Here is a 24,009-nt window from a genome sequence, read left to right as displayed (position 1 = left end):
TTCATAATTTGCATCACACCCTTTGTCCAGTACTTTACATATATTGTCTAAGTAAATTGTAGTTGCATTCGGAGGTCTATATAGCAGCACCCTATTAACATTGGCTTTATATACGGGAGTTGAACTTGCAGCCACAATACTTCGACCTCTTTACATCCTCATTCCTTGTTTTAACTGGTATATGATCTTGACAATAGATGGCTACTCCACCTCCCCTTGTTATTCCCCTATAGTCTATACATATTATTTCCCTCTATTTTCAATCGTCACTATTTATTGCTGGATTCAGGTGTGTCTCTGATATTGCAAGTACATGTAACTTATGTTCAGTCAGGATTTCAGAAACATCCACAATTTTATTACGTATACTACAAATATTCAAGTGACCCAATATAAAGCAGGCTAAGTTATAAGTCCCTTGGCCACTTTGAAAAGGACTTTTGATTGATTTGATTATGTTGACTCATTAGCTAAGATTTTTGTGCATAATTCAGCCATTCTTAATGGTTGAGATTCTCTACGGTTTTTATCAGTCTAGAAAAATTCTAGAAAAAATCTAACTCTAGTGTAGTGGTTCAATTGCATTTTTCTTCCTAAAACTAGAAATTCACGTCTTTAACTTTAACTGTTGAGCTCTATTATGACACGTATGAGAACAAAACACTTTTCGTGAACAATTATTCTGACGTCATGGAATTGCATCCGGTAAAAAAAAATCGCGTTCTGAAGTTAGGCCTACGTCACAATCGTTTAACGTTTCTTTTTTCCGATGCAGTTTGGTGAGTGGTAGAAGAAGGTAAGCTAAACGTGTGTTCAACATTTTTATTGTGATTTATGTGTATTTATTGTGAGAAACCATATGTTAAACACCGTCGACGTTGCGTTAACTGTGAACCATCGCTGAACACTAAGATTGGTATAATCGTGTGAAAGCGGAATGCCGCTACACGACGCACTTCACCGCTCGTGGATTTTGCGTGCGTGGACTTTCGATATCTTTTTCCGACAGGCGCCTTATTTTATTGTAGAATAAATATTTGTGTATAATAGCATAGTTAGGCTACTAATAATAAACTTTATTTATTTGTTGATTTACTGTTGATTTTCAGAAAAAAAAAACCCGTTGTGAATGCATTTGGGTGCGACGTATTATGTATATTTATTTGCTCTCGGTCTCCCCTTTGCCAATTACAGAGGATTGCGATCGCAATGGATTCTTTTGAGAAATTGAACTACATTGGGCAAGGTACATTTGGGAAAGTGTGGAAGTGTCGGAACAAGAATTCCCAACATGTTGTTGCCATCAAAGAGTTTCAGGGCGGTAATCTGGAGAAAAACATCAACCGGGAACTGAGGCCAATTACGGTATGGAAGTCTTGCTCCACTTAGTGTTTAAAGGAGATGGTTGTGTCAGCTCTCTTGTCTGAGAAGAAACGTCTGTATGGCCTTATTTGATTCAAAGGGATTAATAAGTTATCAATATATATATTCTTAACTTCAATAATAAAATAATATACAATTTTCCACCTGCTCCATATCAGACCGGACAAATAAAACAATAGGTTACTTATAGCCTATGGATTTTTTAAGTCCCAAAATGTTTTATGGTTTTCTGTTGAACAGACTTTGAGTCATGACAACCTCCTGAAGGGTATGGGATGGTTTGTAGAGCGGGGCAAACTCTACGGCATCTTGGAGCTTTTGGATCACAGCATCTTTGACGAGCTGGCGGCCAGAGAACGGGGTTTAGCTCGTCATGTACTCAGGGAATACACCTACCAGATCCTGCAGGGGGCGAACTTTCTCCACAGGAAAAACGTAAGTTGTCCTATCCTTCACTTCAGTTGCATGTTGCCACAATGATATGCTGGCAAAGCTTAAAATAGAAGCAGAAAGCAAAAGTCCTCCCTTGTATTTTGAGTCAGGCTGATTAGCATAAGCCATTGCTCCACATAAATGATCGGTCTCTGTTTATGAGAAAGATGCAGGACTTTCATTTTCTAAACCTGCAATCCCCTATCTGGATTTTCCCTAAAGAGGTGCTTTAGACCGGCTGCACTACTTCAAAATTACTTGCATCTGCGCTACAACTATTACACAATATAGAAAGACAGACACAAAATCGATTGAAAACCTCAGACCCATTATTTGTAAACCTGGTCCAAATATATTCCATGTCCACCAGATCATCCACAGGGACATCAAACCGGAAAACCTTCTGGTTTCCCGGTCCGGTGTGGTGAAGCTAGCTGACCTGGGCTACAGTCGGAAGGTGCTGATGAACTCCGTCAATCTAACCAGCTGGGCTGGCACACCGGTCTACATGCCCCCTGAGATCCTCCTAGGAGAAACCAAGTACAGCACGTGAGTAGCATCAGCTGAAGGCATTCTGCTCAAGTGTGACGTCACTCATCGTTATTCCTTGTTGATTGTGTGTTATTCATTCACTGTCAGACCGGTCGATGTTTGGGCCATCGGCTGCACCATCCTGGTCATGGCCAATTACCAGACTCCTTTTCACGGCCAAACCTATCTCGCTCTGGTCCGCGACATGATGGCCACTATTGGTAAATAATTATTACACCAACTATTATTTTTTTTGAATTGTGATTTGTTTTTGTTTAAAGCAATTTATCCTTCAATTTGTTTTTCTAGATAGATAGTACACACTCCCACTTGATATTCATTCCAAAGGAAGCACATTTTTAGGCTGGGTTCTTGCCAGAGATTGCTGCTGTAGTAGAAAGTGTAGTTAGACATTATTTGAAACCTTTAATTATAATGACTTGAAACGCTTTTGTGCTTGTGTTTATTTGTGACTTGTTTTCTCCTTTTGTCCTCCCTGTGCCAGGGCCTCTGACCCAGCTACAGCAGTGTCGGTACCTGGCCCAGTGTAGGTACCTGCCTCCTGTACAGCCCCCCTCGGAGCTCACAAAGAAGTACAAGGTGCCTGACAAGCAGCTGGCTGAACTCATAGAGGTAAGCAGGAGCGGTCAGAATCAGAACACTGTCCATGAGTGGATAGTATATTCCCTTAATCCAATATGGGGAATTAAAGGACCTTCTGTTAATGTGAAGTGTTCAATTCAAAGCAAAAATATGTTTTAAGATTTTAGGAAGCCAAACATTTCTCAATGTTGTGAGTCATTGGTTTGGCCAGCAGCATTAACCCACAGATCATTTTGTGTTTTGTTTAAGGCGTGTCTCCAAATGGAACCCTCTAAGAGGTCCAGCTGCTCTGAGCTGCTCGGCCAGGATTATTTCACCTGGGACCATTTCCCTGAAAGGTAACACACCTATGATACTGTGAGGGATCTGTGAACGTCTTTCAGTGCACTACTTAATTGTGCACAATTGTGTTTTGCACAACAGTGTTAGAAGTGCACGGTAGTTCCATCTGCGTGGGTCGATCTTTCTGGATCTGCCAGAAGTTTGAAGGGTTCTCGTTTCTGTTATATTTCCCATGTAGGTTCACCAAAGATTTGGAGCTCATGGTCCATAGTGACCGTGAATGCTGCGTGCCTCCTCGGACTGGTACCCAGCTGACCTCCACTCCTTCTGACAATTCCACACGTCATTCGGTAAAGTTCTCCGCCATTTGCCTGCAAATGTGTCATGCTTTGAGTCTGATCCTGCCTCTTTTCATGATAACACAGACATGATCACAACCAATCTGTTGAAACCATGAAAGACATTTTGTGCCTTATGATTATTTTCTTTATAATTGTCTTCCCAGCAGCAGGCTGTGAATTTGGTGGAGATGGTGACTCTCTCCAGTCAGCTCCAGGATGGGAGCCAGGGGATAAAGAACCTGGAGGGGGCCCAGGACAAGCCTCCTCAGACCAGAGGTAATTCTTCCCCAGGTCCTTGTGGTCCTGGCTATGCTTCTCATGTAGCAGTGGATACAAAGTGAATGGACACATCGCTGTTGAAGTTATACAGTTATTGCCACTTATTGCAGCAATGTGTACTAGTCTCCTATTTACGTCGCTTATATACTAGATTTTTTTTTGTCACAAAGCTGGATTTTCTAACTTCGATACAATTCCCTGAAAAATATCATTCTTCTGTACCATATTCAATACCACAGGGAAAACGTACAAAAATTAAATAGAGTATATTTCCACAACTACAAGGACAATAATATGTCATCTTGGTGCCAAAGAAGGATTGTTGTGCAAGTGAATTATTCAATGTAGAACTACTATGAGACACAGTTAGATATCTTGAGAACCCATTTAACTATTTTAACACTTAACCCCTCTATTGAAAGGTCAGGGCAAATATAATTGAATGACACCAAGCCAAATACTCGCAAATACACCATATGGCCACCAGATAGCGATGCAGGACATGTGTTCTGATTGAAGGAAATGTACCCATTTCCAAAGAAACCTTCTCTAAGTAATTGATGTAAACACCATGTTTAGTGGCAAAATTGGGCCCAGACACTAGATTATCTGTTTATGGTGGTTTTATGCGATCAAACTCAACTTTGAGGATATAAACAACAAAGGTTGTAAAAAGATAAGGGGGAGACTTTTGGAATCAGTGGAGAATCAGCTTTCATATAGTGTATAGTTTGTACTTCTAAAAGTACTTCTAAACAGCACTCCTGCCGTTTTCTTTCTCTACAAAACCAGTCGCGGAGGCGCATTTGACAAGCTAGCTATGTTGGCTAACCCTTAGCTAACAACGTCACACAGAGCAATGAAATCAGTGCTGAAAAGAGCCCAACAGTGTGGTACAAGAAGTAAAAATCCCATTCATTTTCGCTCCTGTAGAAGCCACATGTTAAAGACGTGACCTTCTAGTTTTTAGAAAAACATGTTTTATTCGCGATGTCATTGAAACCACTACACTACCAATAATCCGAAAAAGTATAACACAAGTTAGTGCTGCATGATTAATCTGATGGCAATCGCGAAATCTGCCTTTGCGATTGTATAACCGCAAAAGGCTGTGTTCACATCTGGCGTTTTTTACAATCTGCCAGCGCTTGTTTTACATTATATTCCTATGGAGCAGAGTGTTTCTGGAAGAAGTCACGGCCGTTTTTTTGAACACCTCTCCCAGCATTTTTTTCTGCCATACAGAGCGTTGAACAAAGTTCAACTTTCAGGAAGAAAGCGGCCGACGTCAGGCGTCTTTTTGGCAACTGACCACTCACAAGCGGAACATTGACACTTCGTCACGAAGGAAACTCAACTGTCAAAACAAGAAACAATGGCGGACAAATCACTCGGGAAAGTGCCGGTGGAGCGATTAATAGTTTTAATAACAGAACATGTCGAGATCTACTACATGTCTTATGGGCTCTAGCCTGGATACGTAGTAGGCGAGTAACGTCGGGTCTAGGATGGGTTCGTTGCTAGGCAATAGAAAAAACGCTCTCGGCGCTTTTAGGACAAAAAACGCTGCCAGCTTTTTTTTTTGTTGAAAAAACGGTCGGCTCAACTTTTCCCTATTACAAAAAACGCTAGATGTGAACACGGCCAAAGGTTGCGATTTAATTAAATGAAAAATTGAGAGATTGTGACATCCGTCAGCAACACGCAAACTCTGTGTTCACCAATCTACTTATCGAGTCTTAAAAACAAAATGGCGTTGACGGATGATCTACTGATGGTATTGTGTGTATAAAATGTCCTTTTTAATAAACAATCTGTACAATTATAAAGTTCTCAATGCCTCGTTTTATATGTTAAGACCCTTATTATACTACCAAAGAAGTGTCGGGCTACTTTTAGCCTTTTAAGTGGTTTAAAATAGCGATTTAGTTTTTACCATAACCAGTGCCCCCATCGTTCCAAGGTTATAGCGTTTTGATAGAATCGGCTAAAACAGCCAACTGAAGAAAGCGTCTATATGCGTTTTTTGTGCTCCATAACTAATGTTTCAACTCGTTATCATACAAAACATATCCCAAATCCATTTTACACAGGAATTACCCTTTAAGCCCTTTGAGACTGTAATGGTGATTAGGGCTATACAAATAAAATTGAATCGAATTGAATTGAATGGGGGTCTCCCGGAAGGGGCGGACTTATGAGCTCTATTACTGCCAGAGACCGTCAGTGAGTGACAGGAGGCGGGGCTATGTTGGTGCTGTAGTGATATGTGTCTGTTAAATCGCTGTTCGAGTAGAGAGTGAGAAAGCGTGGCTGGTATGTGTGTATTGATACGGCAGAGTATGGTTATGGAAACAGTTAAAAATATACAGAATAGATATTTATCGAAAACTAGATGTAAGCCGACAGTATACTTTGAGATGATCATGTGTTAGTGGATGTTCTTCCCAGTGAACCTAGTCAATCAGTCTAAATCTATTGTCATCTTCATTTTAAGGGAATGAGGAGCCAGCAGAGGAGGTGGAGCTGAAGAAGAAGAAGAAGAAGAAGAAGAAGAACATGGGCTTCACAGCAACCTTTAAGGCATGTCTCCAGATGGACCCTCTCAACAGGTCCGGCTGCTCTTTCCAGCCTCAGGCTCCTTGTGTTTCTGGGAAGACTGGTATCAAGCCAGCATGGACTACTCCTGACAACTCCACACGTCCCTCGGTAAATTGACCCATCCAAGTGTTTCCGTCAAGTTCTCCACTATTTCGCCTGCAAATGTGTTATGCTTTGAGTCTGACCCTGCCTCTCTTCATGATATCACAGACATGATCACTATCTATTGAAACCATGAACCACATTTTGTGTTTGACATTCTTTATAATTGTCTTCTCAGCAGCAGGCTGTGAATGTGGAGGTGGTGACTCCCTTCAGTCAGCTCAAGGATGGGAACCAGGGGATGGAGAACCTGGAGGACTCTCAGGACAAGCCTCCTCAGACCAGAGGTAATTCTTCCCCAGGTCCCTGTGGTCCTGGCTATGCTTGTCATGTAGTAGTTGATACAAAGTGAATGGACACATCACTGTTGAAGTTATACAATTGCCACTTATTGCAGCAATGTCTAATAATCTCTTGTTTTACGTTGCTTATACTAGATGTAAGCCGACAGTATACATTGAGATGATCATGTGCTAGTGGACTTTCTTTCACAGTGAACCTAGTTCAGATCCTGTAATAAACGTTGTTAAATTACTATTTGATCTGAACTGGGCTTCAGTCAATCAGCCTAAATCTTTTTTCATCTTCCTTTTAAGGGAATGAGGAGCCAGCAGGGGTGGTTGAGCTGAGGAAGAAGAGGAAAAGGGGCTTCACAGCAACCTTTAAGGCATGTCTCCAGATGAACCCTGGCAACCGGTCCCGCTGCTCTGCCCAGCCTCAGGCTCCTCGGGATTCTAGGAAAACTGGTACCCAGCCAGCCTCCACACCTCCTGACCACTCCACACGTCCCTCGGTAAATTGACCCATCCACACATGTGAAGTGTTTCCGTCAAGTTCTCCACTATTTTGCCTGCAAATGATTTGAGTCTGATCCTGCCTCTCTTCATGATATCACAGACATGTTCCTAATCTATTGAAACCATGAAACACATATTGTGTTTGACATTCTTTATAATTGTCTTCTCAGCAGCAGGCTGAGAGTGTGGTGGAGCTGGTGACTCCCTTCAGTCAGCTCCAGGATGGGAGCCAGGGGATGGAGAATCTGGAGGAGGCCCAGGAGGAAAGGGACGAGGAGCCAGCAGAGGAGATGGAGCTGAAGAAGAAGAAGAAGAAGAGGGGCTTCACAGCAACCTTTCGAAGAGCTGTCAATGCCGTCAGACGCCACTTTACCTCCCGCGTCTCCCCCATGCAAGGCTAGGGGGACCAGCTCACTCAAACGCTGAAGGCTGTGAGGGTAACAAGCCACTGTTAGCCTCACAGTTACAGCTCAGGCATTCCCAGTGCCGTGTTGGTGCTTCACATGAAGCGCGTCCCCATTGATGGGGCAAAAGTGAGGAAGTGACTGATGCTGTTTGCATTCCTCTGTTGCCCCTGTTGCCTCTGGCTTCCCTGATTTGAGAGCAGGGTGATGCTGCTGAGACGGACACATTGAGGTACGTCGTTATGCTTTGTATTGCTCAAAGGAATTAAGGAAACAGATTTTGGACATTTTCTTTTCTAAACCTGCAATCCCCAATCTGGATGTTAACTAAAGAAGTGCTTTATACCGGCTGCACCACTTCAAAATGAGTTGCATCTGCGCTAAAACTATTATACAATATAGAAAGACAGACATAAAACCGACTGAAAGGCTCAGACACATCGTTTGTAAAGAACCTGGTCTAAACTAATTCCATCTACAAACAGATCATCCATCGGGACATCAAACCGCAAAACCTTGTGGTTTCCCGGTACGGTGAAGCTAGCCGACCTGGGCTACAGTCGGAAGGTGCTGATGAACTCCTTCCATCTAACCGGCTGGACTGGCACACCGGTCTACATGCCCCCCGAGATCCTCCTAGGAGAAACCAAGTACAGCACGTGAGTAACATCAACTGAAGGCCTTCTCCTCAAGTGTGATTTCACTCATCGCACTTTCGGTAAGTAGTTATTATACCAATTATTATTACTTTGTTATTGTGATGATAGGATTTACTTTTGTTCAAAGCAATTAATCCTTCAATAAATTGTATGTAGATAGATAGTACACGGTCCCACTTGATATTCTTTCCACTGGAAGCACATTTTTAGGTTGGATTCTTGTTCAGAGATTGCTACTGTAGTAGACAGTGTAGTTAGATCTTATTTGAAACCTTTAATATAAATATCTGAAACACTTTTGTGCTCGTGTTTATTTGTGACGTATTTTCTCCTTTTCTCCTTCCTGTGGCAAGGCCTCTGACCCAACTACAGCAGTGTCGGTACCTGGCCCAGTGTAGGTACCTGCCTCTGGTACAGCCCCCCTCGGAGCCCACAAGGTGCCTGACAAGCAGCTTGCTGCACTCATAGAGATAAGCAGGAGCCTTCAGAATAAGAACACTGTCAATGGGTGGATAGTATACTTCACTGATCCAAAATGGGGAATTAGGTGATTAAAGGACCTTCTGTTAATGTGAAGTGTTCAATGAAAGACTTCAAGAAAAAGATTTCTTTAGAGTATAGGAAGCCAAACATTTCTCAATATTGTGAGTCATTGGTGTGGCCATTGGTGTTTTGTTTAAGGCATGTCTCCAAATGGAACCTTACAAGAGGTCCAGCTGCTCTGAGCTTCTCGGCCAGGATTATTTCACCTGGGACCATTTCCCTGAAAGGTAACACACCTATGATACTGTTAGGGATCTGTGAACGTCTTTCAGTGCACTACTTAATTGTACAGAATTGAGTTTTGCACAACAGCGTTAGTAGTGCACGGCAGTTCCATCTGTGTGGGTCGATCTTTCTGGATCTGCCAGAAGTTTGAAGGGCTCTCGTTTCTGTTATTTTTCCTATGTAGGTTCACCAAAGAGATGGAGCTCATGGTCAAGGGAGACCATGAATGCTGCGTGCCTCCTCAGACTGGTACCCAGCCAACCTCCACTCCTTCTGACAACTCCACACGTCCCTCGGTAAATTGACCCATCCACACATGTGAAGTGTTTCCGTCAAGTTCTCCAGTATTTTGCCAGCGTAACACCATGTGTTATGATTTGAGTCTTGAGTCTGTCAGTCTATCTGTTGAAACCATTAAACACATTTGATGTTTGACATTCTTTATAATTGTCTTCTCAGCAGCAGGCTGTGAATGTGGTGGAGGTGGTGACTCCCTCCAGTCAGCTCCAAGTTTGGAGCCAGGGGATGAAGAACCTGGAGGAGGGCCAGGACAAGCCTCCTCAGACCAGAGGTAATTCTTCCCCAGGTTCTTGTGGTCCTGACCATACTTGTCATGTAGTAGTTGATACAAAGTGAATGGATTCATCACTGTTGAAGTTATAATTGCCACTTATTGCAGCAATCTGTAATAATCTCTTGTTTTATGTTGCTTATACTAGATGTAAGCCGACAGTATACATTGAGATGACCATGTGTTTGTGGACGTTCTTTCCCAGTGTACCTAGTTGAGATCCTGTAATAAACTATGGGAAATTACTATTTGATCTGAACTGGGCTTCAGTCAATCAGTCAACATTTATTTTCATCTTCCTTTTAAGGGAATGAGGAGCCAGCAAAGGAGGTGGAGCTGAAGAAGAAGAAGAAGAAGAAGAAGAAGAAGAAGAAGAAGAAGAAGAAGAAGAAGAAGAGGGGCTTCACAGCAACCTTTCGATGACCTGTCAATGCCGTCAGATGCCGCTTCACCTCCCACGTCTCCCCCATGCAAGGCTAGGGGGACCAGCTCACTCCAGCGCTGAAGGCTGTGAGGGTAACAAGCCACTGTTAGCCTCGCAGTTACAGCTCAGGCATTCCCAGTGCTTTGTTGGTAAGGGTATCCCCAATGATGGGGCAAAAGTGAGGTAAGTGACTGATGATGTTAGCATTCCTCTGTGGCCCCTGTTGCGTCTGGCTTCCCCCATTTGAGAGCGATGTGATGCTGCTGAGATGGACACATTGAGGTTGAAGCTAGCCGACCTGGGCTACAGTCGGAAGGTGCAAGTGACCTCCGTCCATCTAACCAGCTGGGCGGGAACACCAGTCTACATGCCCCCCGAGGTCCTCCTAGGAGAAACCAAGTACAGCACGTGAGTAGCATCAGCTGAAGGCATTCTGCTCAAGTGTGACGTCGCTCATCGTTATTCCTTGTTGATTGTGTGTTATTCGTTCACTGTCAGACCGGTCGATGTTTGGGCCATCGGCTGCACCATCCTGGTCATGGCCAAACCCCAGAATCCTTGTCGTGAACGTACCTATTGGGCTCTGGTCCGAGACATTGTTGCCACTGTCGGTAAGTAGTTATTGTACCAATTATTATTACTTTGTAATTGTGATGATAGGATTAATATTTTGTTTAAATTAATCCTTCAATTAGTTGTTGTAGATAGATAGTACACAATCCCACTAGATATTCATTCCACAGGAAGCACATTTTTAGGTTGGATTCTTGTTCAGAGATTGCTGCTGTAGTAGACAGTGAAGTTAGACCTTTTTGAAACCTTTAATTAAAAAGACCTGAAACACTTTTGTGCTTGTGTTTATTTGTGACTTCTTTAAACCTTTTCTCCTCCCTGTATCAGGGCCTCTGACCCAGCTACAGCAGTGTCGTTACCTGGTCCAGTGTAGGTACCTGCCTCTGGTACGAACTCGGAGCCCACAGAGAAGTACAAGGTGCCTGACAAGCAGCTGGCTGCATTCATAGAGGTAAGCAGGAGCCTTCAGAATCAGAACAATGTCCATGGATGGATAGTATACTTCATTAATCCAATATGGGGAATTAAAGGACCTTCTGTTAATGTGAAGGGTTCAATTCAAAGACTCAATTCAAAACCATGAAACACATTTTGTGTTTGACATTCTTTATAATTGTCTTCTCAGCAGCAGGCTGTGAACGTGGTGGAGGTGGTGACTCCCGCCATGACCCAAAAATTCCCTCAGGGGATTGTTGTCCAATGCAACATAAAGGGTTGGATGACGGAAGACCTAAGGATGGATTGGGCAGACAAGTTGTGGTGTGGCCGCCTTGGAGCCTTTTTTAGCCCCTGTGCGAGTCTTGTGATGGACAACATGTCTGCCCACAACGAAGAGTGAAAGGCCACTTCAACGAACTCAAAACCAATCTGGCCATCATTCCGGGACGTTTGACATGCAAGCTGCAAGCCCTGGCCATCGGTGTCAACCACGTTTTCAAAATCCACGTTTTCAAAATCCACATACGGATTGAACACAATCAGGGAAGATGAGGAAGGCGAAGTATGAGAAGTGTGCTCCTGGGTCCTAACTGCTTGGGGCAAGGTCACCAGAGAAACAATCGTAAACATATACAAGAAGACACTTTTTGCCCCAGAAAGTGACGAAGATGTGGACAATTCTAATGACGGATCTGGTGATGATAAAGAGGAGGTGGGCGAAACCGGGCTGCCAAACGCAACACTGCACCTTTTCCACTCTGACTCCGTGACGTCGGAATTCAAAGGCTTTTCAGAGAGCGAGATGTAGCCTAAACCCACCAACCCTAAAAAAGCTTGTTCAAAGATTAAGATTAAGGTAACCTACTATGCCAACTTTGTATCAGAGAATATTAAGGATCTTTGTTTGTAAATTGTTTCAATTAATTTTATTTCATATCATTCATGCATTCGTTCAGTTGAATTCGATAATTTATTTAGCCATTCATTCATTCATTCATTCGGGAATTCATCAGTGTTGGGGATGGACTTGATATATTTGCAATTACATTGTTTGTTCATGACATTGCATGTTTTTTCTGAGTGAAACGTATAACATCCTGCGAAAGCATTAGGGCCTACATGGTTGGCCCATCAAATCTTTGTGTAGAATACTGTATGCTATTGTTCCATGGCTGATTTTTCCATTATTCGAGATGTCATTGCCTTATTAAATAATAGGAAAATAAAACAAATTGTTGACAGTATATTTTATTTTTATTTCTGCTATACAAAGGCTATAATGTCGGTATAGCCTAAAAGCTGCCGACAACTTCAGAGGAAGATGTTGCATGAATATATTTCAAAGTAGCACATGCCCTTACATTTTCAAGAAATGCCCTGTGAATTTTCTACATTTTGACTGCAAGTAGCCTATTGCCTTCCCTAAAGGTATCAACCAGTAGGCTAAGATTGCATATCTGTAAGCCTCAAGCGGCGTCCATCATGCCCAATTCATGCCCAACACTTTTCCCGAGTGATCTCACCTTGGTTTGGGCCTGGATTATTGTTGAACTTAGTCGTTTTCATTTAGTCTACTAGAAAAGGGTTGATGAGGTAGGCTATTGGACGCTCGGGATAATAGTTCTGCAAGTTTTGCAAGTGCTTTCTGTAGACTGTGTGAAACATGTAGACAACTGACCATGAAATCTGATTATTAAAGCATTCTAAACTATTTATTTATGGGTCGATGCCATCTGTGCATCCAGGGTTCAGGTGAGTTTTTCCATCGGGGGACACTTTTCAATTCCTCTAATGTTGACGTTTAAAATAAATCATCACTGTAGCCTTGCTGTCTTGATTCCTTTTTTCCAGATTCATATGGCGGTCTTATGCTAAACTAGCCCATTGTCAGGTGTTAAACAGCGACACGCAGTCTGAGACAGTATAGAAAGACAGGTCCTGTAGCTGCTGTGCGCGTTTGATGTGCTCTCGCCGTTGCGCACGTGGCAAGCAGCAGGCCTAGTAGGCCATAACGTTAAGCGAATAAATGCTACCAAAATGACCAAATAGCACTGCTAGTGCTATATCATATATTTCTAGGGTTAGGGTTTCTCCTAACCCTAACCCTATTTTTATCATATATTATATAGGGCTGCACGATTATGGCCCAAATGATTATCACGATTATTTTGATCTATATTGATATCACAATTATTTACCACGATTATTAATTTGATTGACAAATATTTGTATTGAACGCCGGTCAGGTAAACATAACACTGCTTCAACATCCTGGATCCATTCTGTTACATTCCTGCTAATGTACAAATCTGTGGATACATAACACCAGCTTAAATCAACAGGGCACAGATTTGACAATGTTTAAAAGATGATGAGTATAAATAAATCTCTTGATTTTGACCTAAATAAAATTGTGCCCAAAATAAATATGCAATCACAGAATACAACAGAATCAGAACAATGCAGGACTATGTTTCACATTACTGACAGTGTTTATTGGAAACATATCTTTGGCCAAATGGAATGTGATTGCATTGGTGACTTCGGCGTGTCTTTGTGACCTGGGACACGGTGTCGCGCTGTAGGCTTACTGGCTCCTGGGACTTCTAACTGGCATTAGAAGACAATGCAACACTTTTAGCCTTCATGCATTCGTCATACTCTGTTTTGAGGTGGCTAAATAAATCGGTTGTGTTGTCTTGCGGCGCTGACACAAGTCTACGGAGCGGGTAAAAGTCAGCCGCAGGTTCAATATTCGGCGGATATTCGGTTTTCATTCACCCCGCAACCCTGTTCCTATCGATATCTGTGCGACAAGAGCTCTTTAACAGCGTTCCGGCTGCTATCTGTTTAAGGGACCGTCTACAAATTACACCCCACAGACTGGTGGCATACACGTTACAAAGGAATTGCTTCAGGAAAGAAATCACCACAAATCAATAGAAACACATTTTCTCATTCTGGTTGATGTAGTAGTTGCCAATGGTTGGCTGTTACTAACTAAAGGTGACATTTTAATGATATCTTACATTATAGTGAAACGGGATGCAATTAACAGTTTGAAATATTCACCAAAAATCTATTAAAATACATTTTCTCATTCTGATTGCTGCAGTACTTGCCAATGGTGGGCTTTTACTTACTACAGGTCATTATTTGTTGATATTTAGCATTAAAGCGAAACAGAATGAACTTAATTGTTTAAAATATTCATCAAAAATCTACAAAGATATATATATTTTTAATTTCATCCTGCTTTGCTTTAATGCAAAATATCAACAAATAATGATCCGTAGTAAGTAAAAGTCCACCATTGGCAAGTACTACAGCAATCAGAATGAGAACATTTATTTCTATAAATGCCGGAATGTAGCAGAATGGATCCAGGATGTTAAAACTGTGTTATGTTTACCTAACTGTTCAATAAAAATATTTGTCAATCAAATGAAAAATCGTGGTAAATAATCGTGATAATCATTTTGGCAATAATCTTGCAGCCCTACTGCGCAGCCACTTCTTCCAAACCTCAGTCCTTGGATTGCGCATGTTTGCCCAGTTTCTTCGACAAACCTGATCGAAAAGTATATATGCAAGACATTTATGGCTGCAACCAACGATATCTTCATAGTCAATTCTAGTAATAGTCAACAAATGATTATTGTTAAACAATAAGCTTTCTCAAAGTGCCACACGTCGTAGTAGTTTCACCTTGCGTTCCCCAAAATACTTTTGTTACACTCAGTAACTATGTAGTCCACATCCAAAACATTGTGCTCCAGAAGATCTAAGCTTCTCTTCATTACCTCCTTCTCCATTTGGTAGCTACCACCTACCTCATTGCTCTGCTGGCGAGATCAAAAATTGCAGATGAGATGAACACGACGCATAGTAATCCTGATTAATGGTTCAACATGTTGTAATCCTAACAAAAAATAAAGTGTAACGCACCTGAACGAGCTGAAGGTCTATAATGGTGTTACTCTCCATATGCATCAAACTGTAATTGCCATACTTTGCAGAGTGCCCTAAAGAAAACATAACATAACAGGAGGTTGCAAGGCTTTAATACTAACTGAATGTACAAGTTTTTACAAGGTTTTCTAACATTAATATGAGTTCCCCTAGCCTGTCTATGGTCCCCCAGTGTCTAAAACTTGCGTTCGTTGTAAAACAAGCACTATAGTTATCCTGCTCGCCTTTGAAAAAATGGAAGCTCAGGCACGCTGATTTGGAATGTGGCCCCCTACGTCGTCATAAGGGGCCAAGCTACCTCCCCTTCCTCTGCCTGGCCTGCCCAGAGAATTTGGCCCGACAATGAGACAATGAGCTACGACTGTGCGAGCGCCAAATATGTGTATGTGTGATTACACTCACTGTAACGCAAGTGTTGTACACCTCTTTGTTATTTGGATAACCGTTCTGCTGTTGGTGTTATGGCGCATTACACGGTGGTTCTCTGACGTCTCTGGTATTTCCACAACAAGACTGTAGTGGGGGTTATCTCAGCTATGGTTGAGAAGGAATTGGGGGAAAGGAACTTTGGCTTCAACTCCCTGAACCGCGACATGGAGGAGAAAGGGATTGTTGCCCGCGATTGTCACCCGTCGCCCGCTGCCGAGGCAGGCGGTGGTGCCTCGGCTCTGGCTGCTGGCCGCTGCCGAGGTGGTGCTCCCTCGGCAGCGGGCAGCGAGGCTTTGGCGGGAGACAATCGCGGGCAACAATCCCTTTCTCCTCCATGTCGCGTTTCATTCTACTTCAGATTGATGAGGAAGTGGAAGAACCAGAGACGTCGGAGAACCCGAAAGCAGTCATTTGAGATTCATAATATCGTCTGGTGTCGCACACAGCTTTTGGCCGTGATAATATTTATTATATGATATAGATATCTATGTATAATATGTTGTTATTTAGATTTCTGAATTCTGAATTCTGGAACATCTTCAAATACTGTGTAAGGGGCCCACTAATATCTATATTAAAGCATCCATAAAGTAGCATGCCATGGGACCTTAACCAACTCATTTAGACGTTTTTGGCTTACCTGGGGAGTCTGCCAGCATATCTCTGCAAATTGCAATCTTTCCACCCTGCTGTAGCTTCTGGAAAAGACTCATCAGTCTTCCATTTTTTGGACAATCGCAGGATCCAGAAAATTCCTAGCACGCCTCCTCGAGGTGCCATACTTGAAAACCTGGAGCGGCAAGCAGGGCCTTGAAGATCTAGGTTTCAATGAAAAATAGGAAAATATGTTGAAAAGGCCAACTGATTCCAGATTTCATATGGTAAAATCAATACTTTTGCTACTTGGAAGAACGACGCACCGGTGAAATGCATGGTAGCTGATAGAAGGTCGGAACCGGGTGTACTACATACAATGAGCTGGCTCTGCCAACGGGTGTACTACCTACAATGAGCTGGCTCTGCCAACGGGCGTGCTACCTATAATGAGCTGGCTCTGCCAACGGGTGTACTACCTGCAAGGGGCTGGCTCTGCCAACGGGTGTGCTACCTATAATGAGCTGGCTCTGCCAACGGGTGTACTACCTGCAATGGGCTGTCTCTCCACCGTTTGGCGTATACAGTTTCTGTAAGGACTCTGATTATATGGCACATAAGTGCCCATCCGTTGTCGCTTGACCTCACCGATTTTCTTGTAGCCTACACCGGACAGGTGAACAGCTCTCCGAGGCAGCTTTCACAAACGACATACTTTGGGTCACTGTACCTTGACCAAACCTATAAAATAAGAAACACATTTTTGCAATAGCTTTCCAACTCTGCTCTTCTCATCTCTGCCTATACGTCATGGTAACGTGTAGTACAATATGAAACAATATTTCAGATTCCTCTGTTATGGCAGGTTTCCACCGAGCGGTTATGGGAGCATGAGGGGGGCGTGACTTAGCCTCATCATGGAAACAAGTGAACATTGTGAAATATAGCCTATATGATTAAATTATTAAATGGCAAAGTTTCGAGCTAGCTCCTGAATATTAATTTTGAGACAGTTGTTAATTAGTGTATGTCTATCTGCTCTGACGTGACCTCTTTAAGCGGGGGTCTATCTATCGACTTTATACCATAAGCAGGCATGGCTGATTATAAACAATAGACTATCAATACAATATAATACATTTTGTGTAGCTACTTTGGATTTTTTTTGGCTGCTTTACCCAAGCCAAAAACACATCAAAATCAACCATTGGGTATAGTAGCTACAAGTAGTCGCAGTACAAACTGCCAAAAAAACAGTACTACATTAACCAATTTATATGCAAAATGTCAGTAAAATAAGTAAAAACTTTTGATAATAGCAAAAGATACGGATTGATAAACAGTATTTTGGAGAATGTGATTGTATTATAAATATTATTATAATATTTGTATTTAATTATAAAAAGAAATGTGGTAGGCTGTAAGGATATTACTGGACAATCAGTGAATAGACCCTTGGGACCAAAATGTTGAGCTTATAGCCTACTTGATGTTAATCAATATATTGAATTGGGCTATTTACAGCTTGTTAATTAAATTAACTGCATTTTTATATTCAGTGCGTATTCCCTTTCAGGCTTTTTCATGAATGAATGCTCCTAAAATAAAGCACAATAACCTGCTTCGCCTCAAGGGGCGTCGTTGTCTCTCTGCCTTCTCTTCCATGCCGTAAAGTGCTGCAATTTTGCAATGTTTTATTTGGGGTGTTGAATCCTTCCTTCTCCAGCCAAAATACGGTAAGGAAAAATGACATCGTCGATGCAATTGAGTGTATCTAAATATCTAACGGGACACATAAACCTTGCATAAAGCTTACGTTTCAAGACGCATGTGTTTAGGAAGCTTTATCTGGCGGACCGATGTCGCAGATATCTTTTGCATTCTCCTAGTTATATGCACATCCTAATAATACTCTTGTTCACACATTGGTTTGGTGATTATTCCAAACATAGTATGCATGTGTGTCCATCCTATCTGTTTTCGTTGGGCCTCTTTATACATAACTGTAAACGTAACAAATAACAACAAATTCTTAATTGTTCGTTTATTATTATTGTTCCTTTTTCTAAACATAGGATGGCTGTGGCTATGTCGTGCGTTTGCATCGTTTTATTTGTATATTAAAATCTAATTTAGTTATGCCAATTGCTTATTATTATAACTATATTATTATTGTTGCAGTGAAATACACTGCAAAAAAAAAATATTGCTGTCACGGATCATTGGTTCGTCATGTGTCTGTGGGATTTGTTTTCCCAGTCCCCCAGGTACAACTCCACAAGTGAGGTGGAGTTGCTGCCATGGAGGTGGCCACCCTCCCTATGGAGCTATGGAGGGTTATCTTGGCCTACCTCCCACTGCCCGACCTGGGTCGCTGTTGCTTGGTTTGCCATGCCTGGAGAGAACTCGTCCTATCACTGGATAACACTCGTTGGAAACAGCTCTGCCTGGGCTGCCCAGAGTGCCGCCACCCCAACTGGCCGAGTCAACCCCACCTTGAGCCGGCGTCCTGGAGGGAGGCCCTGAAGCAGCACGCCCTGGCCAGCCGCACCTGGACCCAGAACGGGGTGGAGCATCAGTCCTCTGCCTGCCTCCACCTCTTCCGCCGGAGAAAGGATCGGCGGGTTTTGCACGTAGGAGTTGGTTGTGAATTTGAAACCTTGCGTGGGGCCCTCGGAGCGGCGGGGCCATATGACCGGGTGGTCCTTCACCCTGGGGTTTACGAGGAGCAGGCAGAACTCGCGCTGAAGGTGCCTGTGGAGCTCGTGGGACTAGGCCGGCTGGGCGAGGTGTCCCTGCTGGTGTGTGTGGAGCAGCAGTGCCCTACAGCCAGGCTGTGCAATCTGGTGTTCATGCCAGCATGGTTCTCCACTGTGGTGTACAAGGTGAGCCGAACAAGGGATGGTTTCAGTTGTATTTTTCTGTGGGTGTTTGTTTGTTTTGCAAGGCAATGATTTGCTGTCCAATATGAATTATGACATGAATGAATAATATTAATAATAATAATAATAATATTTGATATCAGATGGAACATGTCATGATTGCGTTTTTCGGTTGGCGAGTAAAACGTAAAAAGTGCAGAATATACCTTACCCGGTTTCCTGTAAGACATTTTTTTCCTCTCTTCTCTCTTCAGACGTCGTGGGGGCACGTCCAGCTGGACAACTGTAACTTTGAGGGGGCTCAGCTGCAGGTCCGGGGCCCAGGGACCTGCCAGGCGCGCTTTTGCTCCTTCTCACATGGCGGCTCCGCCAATTTCCTGGGGGTGGCGCTCAGCTTATTGGATAGCTGTGACTTCTCAGGAAGTGACGCCGCCTCTGTCACTGTGGACGGCTCCCCAGTGTCCGAGAGGAACTGGGCTTGCAAACACTTGGCAGCGTTGGCCAGAACACTAACGTCTGAGGGCTCTCCCACCAACGGAGTCCCACCCAGAGGCAGCTGGGGGACGGGGAACGCTGAGGTGGGTTCAACGTTTACCGCAGAGGACTGGAGCAAGGCCGCATGGCAGCGGAGCACCAGAGCGCCCTTGTTCGTTCAAGACACTGTTATCGAGGATGGCTGGGGAGAGGATAGACTCTGTGACGGAGAGCTCAAGAGCCACGAACAAGGAAACAATCAGGCTTCATGGGACTACAAACTCCCCTGTGATCGTCACAGCCTCGCCCCCCTCCTCAAGCCCCAACCCGATGGCTCCCTGCCCCCAGCCTCTTCCCCTGACCCCCACTACGTGATCCCCAGTCTTCTCTCTCTGTCGCAGGAGCTGCAACGAGACCCGGAGGCCCAGCTATTAGCCACATCCATCCAGGGCTGTTTTGTGAGGAGATGCGTCTTCAGGGACGGGAAGGGCGGAGTGCACATTTGTAACTACGGTCAGGCTCGGCTGGAGGAAAACGTGTTCCGTGGTCTCAACTATGCCGTCCGCTGTATCCAGAATTCCACTGTAAATATGATCACAAGTTGTTTTTATATGGCGTGACCTTACTTTGCAGCATATAAAAAGTATTTCCACAGATTGATCACCGGTCACTTTGGATGTTGGTTGCATGCTTAATACACTAAAGTATATGCAAACACAAAGGCATGTCGAGGTCCAAGAAATAGAGCTGCAGTTATTGGTGTGGTCGTTCTCCAACACCTCTTGCCCACTGCATCCGTCCGTTGACGGATCCCATTGACTTTGAATGGGGCGGAGCCGCAATGCATTGTGGATCCATCCGTTCCGTTGGATCCGTCGGCTCCGTCAAGAAAGTTGAAAAATGTTCAACTTTAAAGGCAGCGACGGATCCGTCATCCAATCAGATCGCGTATGCTCTGGCTTGGCTGACGGATGCCTCTGCAAAGACTACTCCCCCATCCGTCAGCCACGCCTTCCGCCATCCGTTGACGGACGGTGCAGTGGGCAAGAGGTGTAAAACATTCCCTATCTTAATTGCTTTTTTCAGATAGTGATGTTACGTAATGAAGTGAGGGAGTGTAGTGCCTCGGGCGTGTTCCTTCGCCTCTCTGCTCATGGGCTCATTGCCGAAAACAACATCCACTCCAATGGGGAGGCAGGACTGGATATCCGCAAAGGGGCGGACCCCATAATCCTGGTAAACTTTATGCTCTGCGGTGGCCTGCTTATTTTCTGAACTTTTCTGGACATTTATTTTAGAATTGATTCGTGTCAGTTTAACTCAGATGTTTCATAAATTCCTTTCATAGCATGCAGTTGAACACACAAAAAGATGGCATGGAACAAGGCTAAACGTGGGCTAATTCCTTAGCAATTTTGCATTTTCCTCTCTCGCCCTCTTGCAGTGTAACAGAATACACAGTGGTTTGCGTTCTGGAGTGGTTGTCCTTGGCAATGGCAAGGGGTCTATCCGGAGCAACCAGATCTATAACAACAAGGAGGCGGGCGTCTATATTCTATTCAGTGGGAATCCTGTTGTCAGGTGAGAGAGAATGCCTTGTGAATGGGTTGTTTATTAATCAATGAACATTGAGATGAGATTTGAAAGATGACCAGAATTGACAATAAAACGTCGCTTCAGCACATTCGGTCAATATATGTTTACTGCATACGAACTCAGAAGCCTTGTTCCCTCTCTTTCAGTGGGAATCATATTTTCCAGGGTCAAGCAGCAGGAATTGCTGTGAATGAGAATGGCAGAGGGATGATAATAGGTAAATATCTGTCATCGAGTTCATGATCAAGAATTTCCTAATGGAAGATTGATTGATGATCATGGATATTGCTATTGATCAAATTTTTTTTAAAATTAAAAGTATAAAAATAAATACTTGTTTAGTACTTGCTTCAGTTGAGTCCTGCCTTCCCACCTTTATTGTTCAACTCCGTTACGTGTCTCCTCCATTAGAAAATGTGATCAGAGAGAACCAGTGGGGGGGTGCAGACATTCGCAGAGGGGGAGACCCGGTCCTTAGAAACAACTACATCTGCTATGGCTACTCTGACGGCGTGGTGGTGGGAGAGCGAGGCCGCGGGCTCATAGAGGGAAACCACATCTACTGTGAGTAGTGGCATAGGAACCACATCTACTGTGAGTAGTGGCATAGGAACCACATCTACTGTGAGTAGTGGCATAGGAACCACGTCTACTGTGAGTAGTGGCATAGGAACCACGTCTACTGTGAGTAGTGGCATAGGAACCACGTCTACTGTGAGTAGTGGCATAGGAACCACATCTACTGTGAGTAGTGGCATAGGAACCACGTCTACTGTGAGTAGTGGCATAGGAACCACGTCTACTGTGAGTAGTGGCATAGGAACCACATCTACTGTGAGTAGTTGTATAGAAACATCATCTACTGTGAGTAGTGGCATAGAAACCAGATCTACTGTTAGTGGCATGGAAACCACATCTACTATAAGTGGCAATGAAACCACAATTACTGTGCATTTCTATTAGAAATGCATTTCTAATCACACGGCCACACTTTTCTTCCTCTGGATTCAATAGGTAACAAGGGCTGCGGTGTATGGGTCATGGCCTCAAGTCTCCCTCAACTACTGGCAAACTACATAACCCACAATCGCATCTATGGGCTGGCGGTGTTCTGCCGGAAGGACCCTGAAAACAGGGAGCCGAGAGTTGGTGATGGGGCTGTTCAGGAATGGGGAGGGGAGAGGAGAGGAGGGGGAGACGGAGCAAGGCGAGGGGGCGCGCAGGAGAACTTTAATGACGACGGGGAAATCTTTGCCTGGGAGAACGATCTGGACAGTGAGGACGAGCGCTACTCGGCCCGGCGGTCCATCAGCGTGGCCCTGGTGGAGGGCAACTGTATGAGCCACAATGGAGGTAACTTAAGCCACTGTGAGGCCACTATGCCAGCAACTCCTGTATGTTGGCCTTTACCCTCAGACAGGTTGAAGTTATTTCTCACACCCTCTTTTGTCTTTTTCTTACGTTGTGTTCAGCTGTCGGCCTGTACGTGAAGACCAGTGAGCCTCTGAATGTCATCGGAAACCTTCTGAACAGCAACTGTGCGGCTGGCATCGCCGTCCTGCAGAGCAGTCAGCTGACCCGCCTGGTGGCCAACTGTACGCTCGGCAACAGCCTGGGTGGGGTCACCGTTGAGAAGGACTGCCGGGTGGAGCTGCGTGGCAATGGTATCTATGACAACAAGGGCCACGGCGTCAGTTTCTGTGGCGATGGGCAGATCGGGGAGAACGATGTGGTTGGTAACCGTGGAAACGGGATTCAAGTCTCCAGCAGTGCAGATGTGAAGGTAAGATGGATGAGAACAACGCAAACATTTTAGTTGTGCACATACTCAGTCCAACAGCGTTGTGAAACGTGTTTGCATGGTCTTTGGGCTGCAGGTGCTGCATAACCGCGTCCAACCGTCACAGGGAGGCGGGGCCATCGTGGTGCTTGGGCCAGTAAAGGGAGTTATCGGGGACAATGTCCTGTTCCAGGGCCACCCGGGAAACAAAGAAGCACTTCTACACATGGACCCCAGCAATAAGAGCTGTGTGTTGAATAACAACATCATTCTGCAACATACCAACAGGTAACCAGCACCACAACAGACTTGACCAAATTAGTTACTTCTGCCCAGGTATCCTCCCTTTTGTCATTTCAAATGAACCATCTTACTGATGGTGTGTAATGATCTATGAATATCACCATATACTACAATAAAAATGTAAATAGTAGTCTTCTATGTCCTAAAAATGTAGAATAGCCATCCTAAAGTCACGTAATGGTTCATTGACCCATCAGCTGTCCGTCACACACTCTGTGGGCCTTGGAGAACCCCTCGGCCCGCCCTCTGGCCGACTCCACGTCCGGGCCATCAGCGTCGGGGTACTCCTCCCGCCTCACCATCTCCATGACGGCCCGGATCAGCGCCACCGTGGAGAGCGGCTGCCACAACAGCGGCAGCATGTTCTGCTCCATCCTTTGAACGCCAATGCTCACAATGAGTAATGACTACACTGCGAGCCTGTTATAAACACGGCACACACAAGGACGGATGACAAGCCATCGACACTGGTGACAATGTTCATACCGCTGGACTGGACGGCCCCTAAAGGTCCCGGCTAAAGGGTAAAAAAAAAAACGAGGTCCATAGCAGGTGTAGATGATCACGCTTCTATTTCCATTCTTCACATTCCAATGCAGAGTACAAATGTAAAGAGAAAACTCACTACAGGTTACAGCGTTTTACTTTTTAACTGTTTTTCAAACGTTGCAATTTGAATGCCATTGTTTTTCATTCATGTAAAATTCATTGACGTTATCTGTAATGCACTTTTGAAAAACATTGAACATAGTTCCTAAGTGAGCTTAGTAAGTCACAGGAGCTTGGGAGAT

At 44.0% G+C, this 24,009-nt stretch overlaps 1 protein-coding gene across 1 annotated transcript; it reads left to right on the top strand.

Annotated features, from left to right (window-relative positions):
- Positions 1-17,874: 17,874 nt before the first annotated feature.
- On the top strand, positions 17,875-23,612 carry fbxo10 (F-box protein 10). Its single transcript, XM_079758787.1, has 11 exons — positions 17,875-17,919; positions 18,443-19,068; positions 19,320-20,123; positions 20,626-20,775; positions 20,984-21,120; positions 21,282-21,352; positions 21,547-21,699; positions 22,150-22,488; positions 22,608-22,918; positions 23,013-23,203; positions 23,416-23,612. The coding sequence occupies exons 2-11, from the start codon at positions 18,484-18,486 to the stop codon at positions 23,597-23,599; spliced, it is 2,925 nt and encodes a 974-aa protein (XP_079614913.1). The 5' UTR covers positions 17,875-17,919; positions 18,443-18,483; the 3' UTR covers positions 23,600-23,612.
- Positions 23,613-24,009: the final 397 nt, after the last annotated feature.

This window comes from Pollachius pollachius (genome assembly GCF_949987615.1).
Source record: "Pollachius pollachius genome assembly, chromosome: 2".
In the NCBI taxonomy this organism is placed as follows: Eukaryota; Metazoa; Chordata; class Actinopteri; order Gadiformes; family Gadidae; genus Pollachius; species Pollachius pollachius.
Note: the sequence above shows the minus strand (reverse complement) of the source record. Positions and strands in the feature narration are given on the sequence as shown.

Excerpts from the sequence above, each read along its gene's own strand:
- fbxo10 (XM_079758787.1), top strand. The coding sequence starts at position 18,484 with ATGGAGGTGGCCACCCTCCCTATGGAGCTATGGAGGGTTATCTTGGCC. Across the intron at positions 20,124-20,625 it reads GCTGTATCCAGAATTCCACT|ATAGTGATGTTACGTAATGA; the intron begins GTAAATATGATC and ends TGCTTTTTTCAG. Across the intron at positions 21,353-21,546 it reads TGGCAGAGGGATGATAATAG|AAAATGTGATCAGAGAGAAC; the intron begins GTAAATATCTGT and ends CTCCTCCATTAG.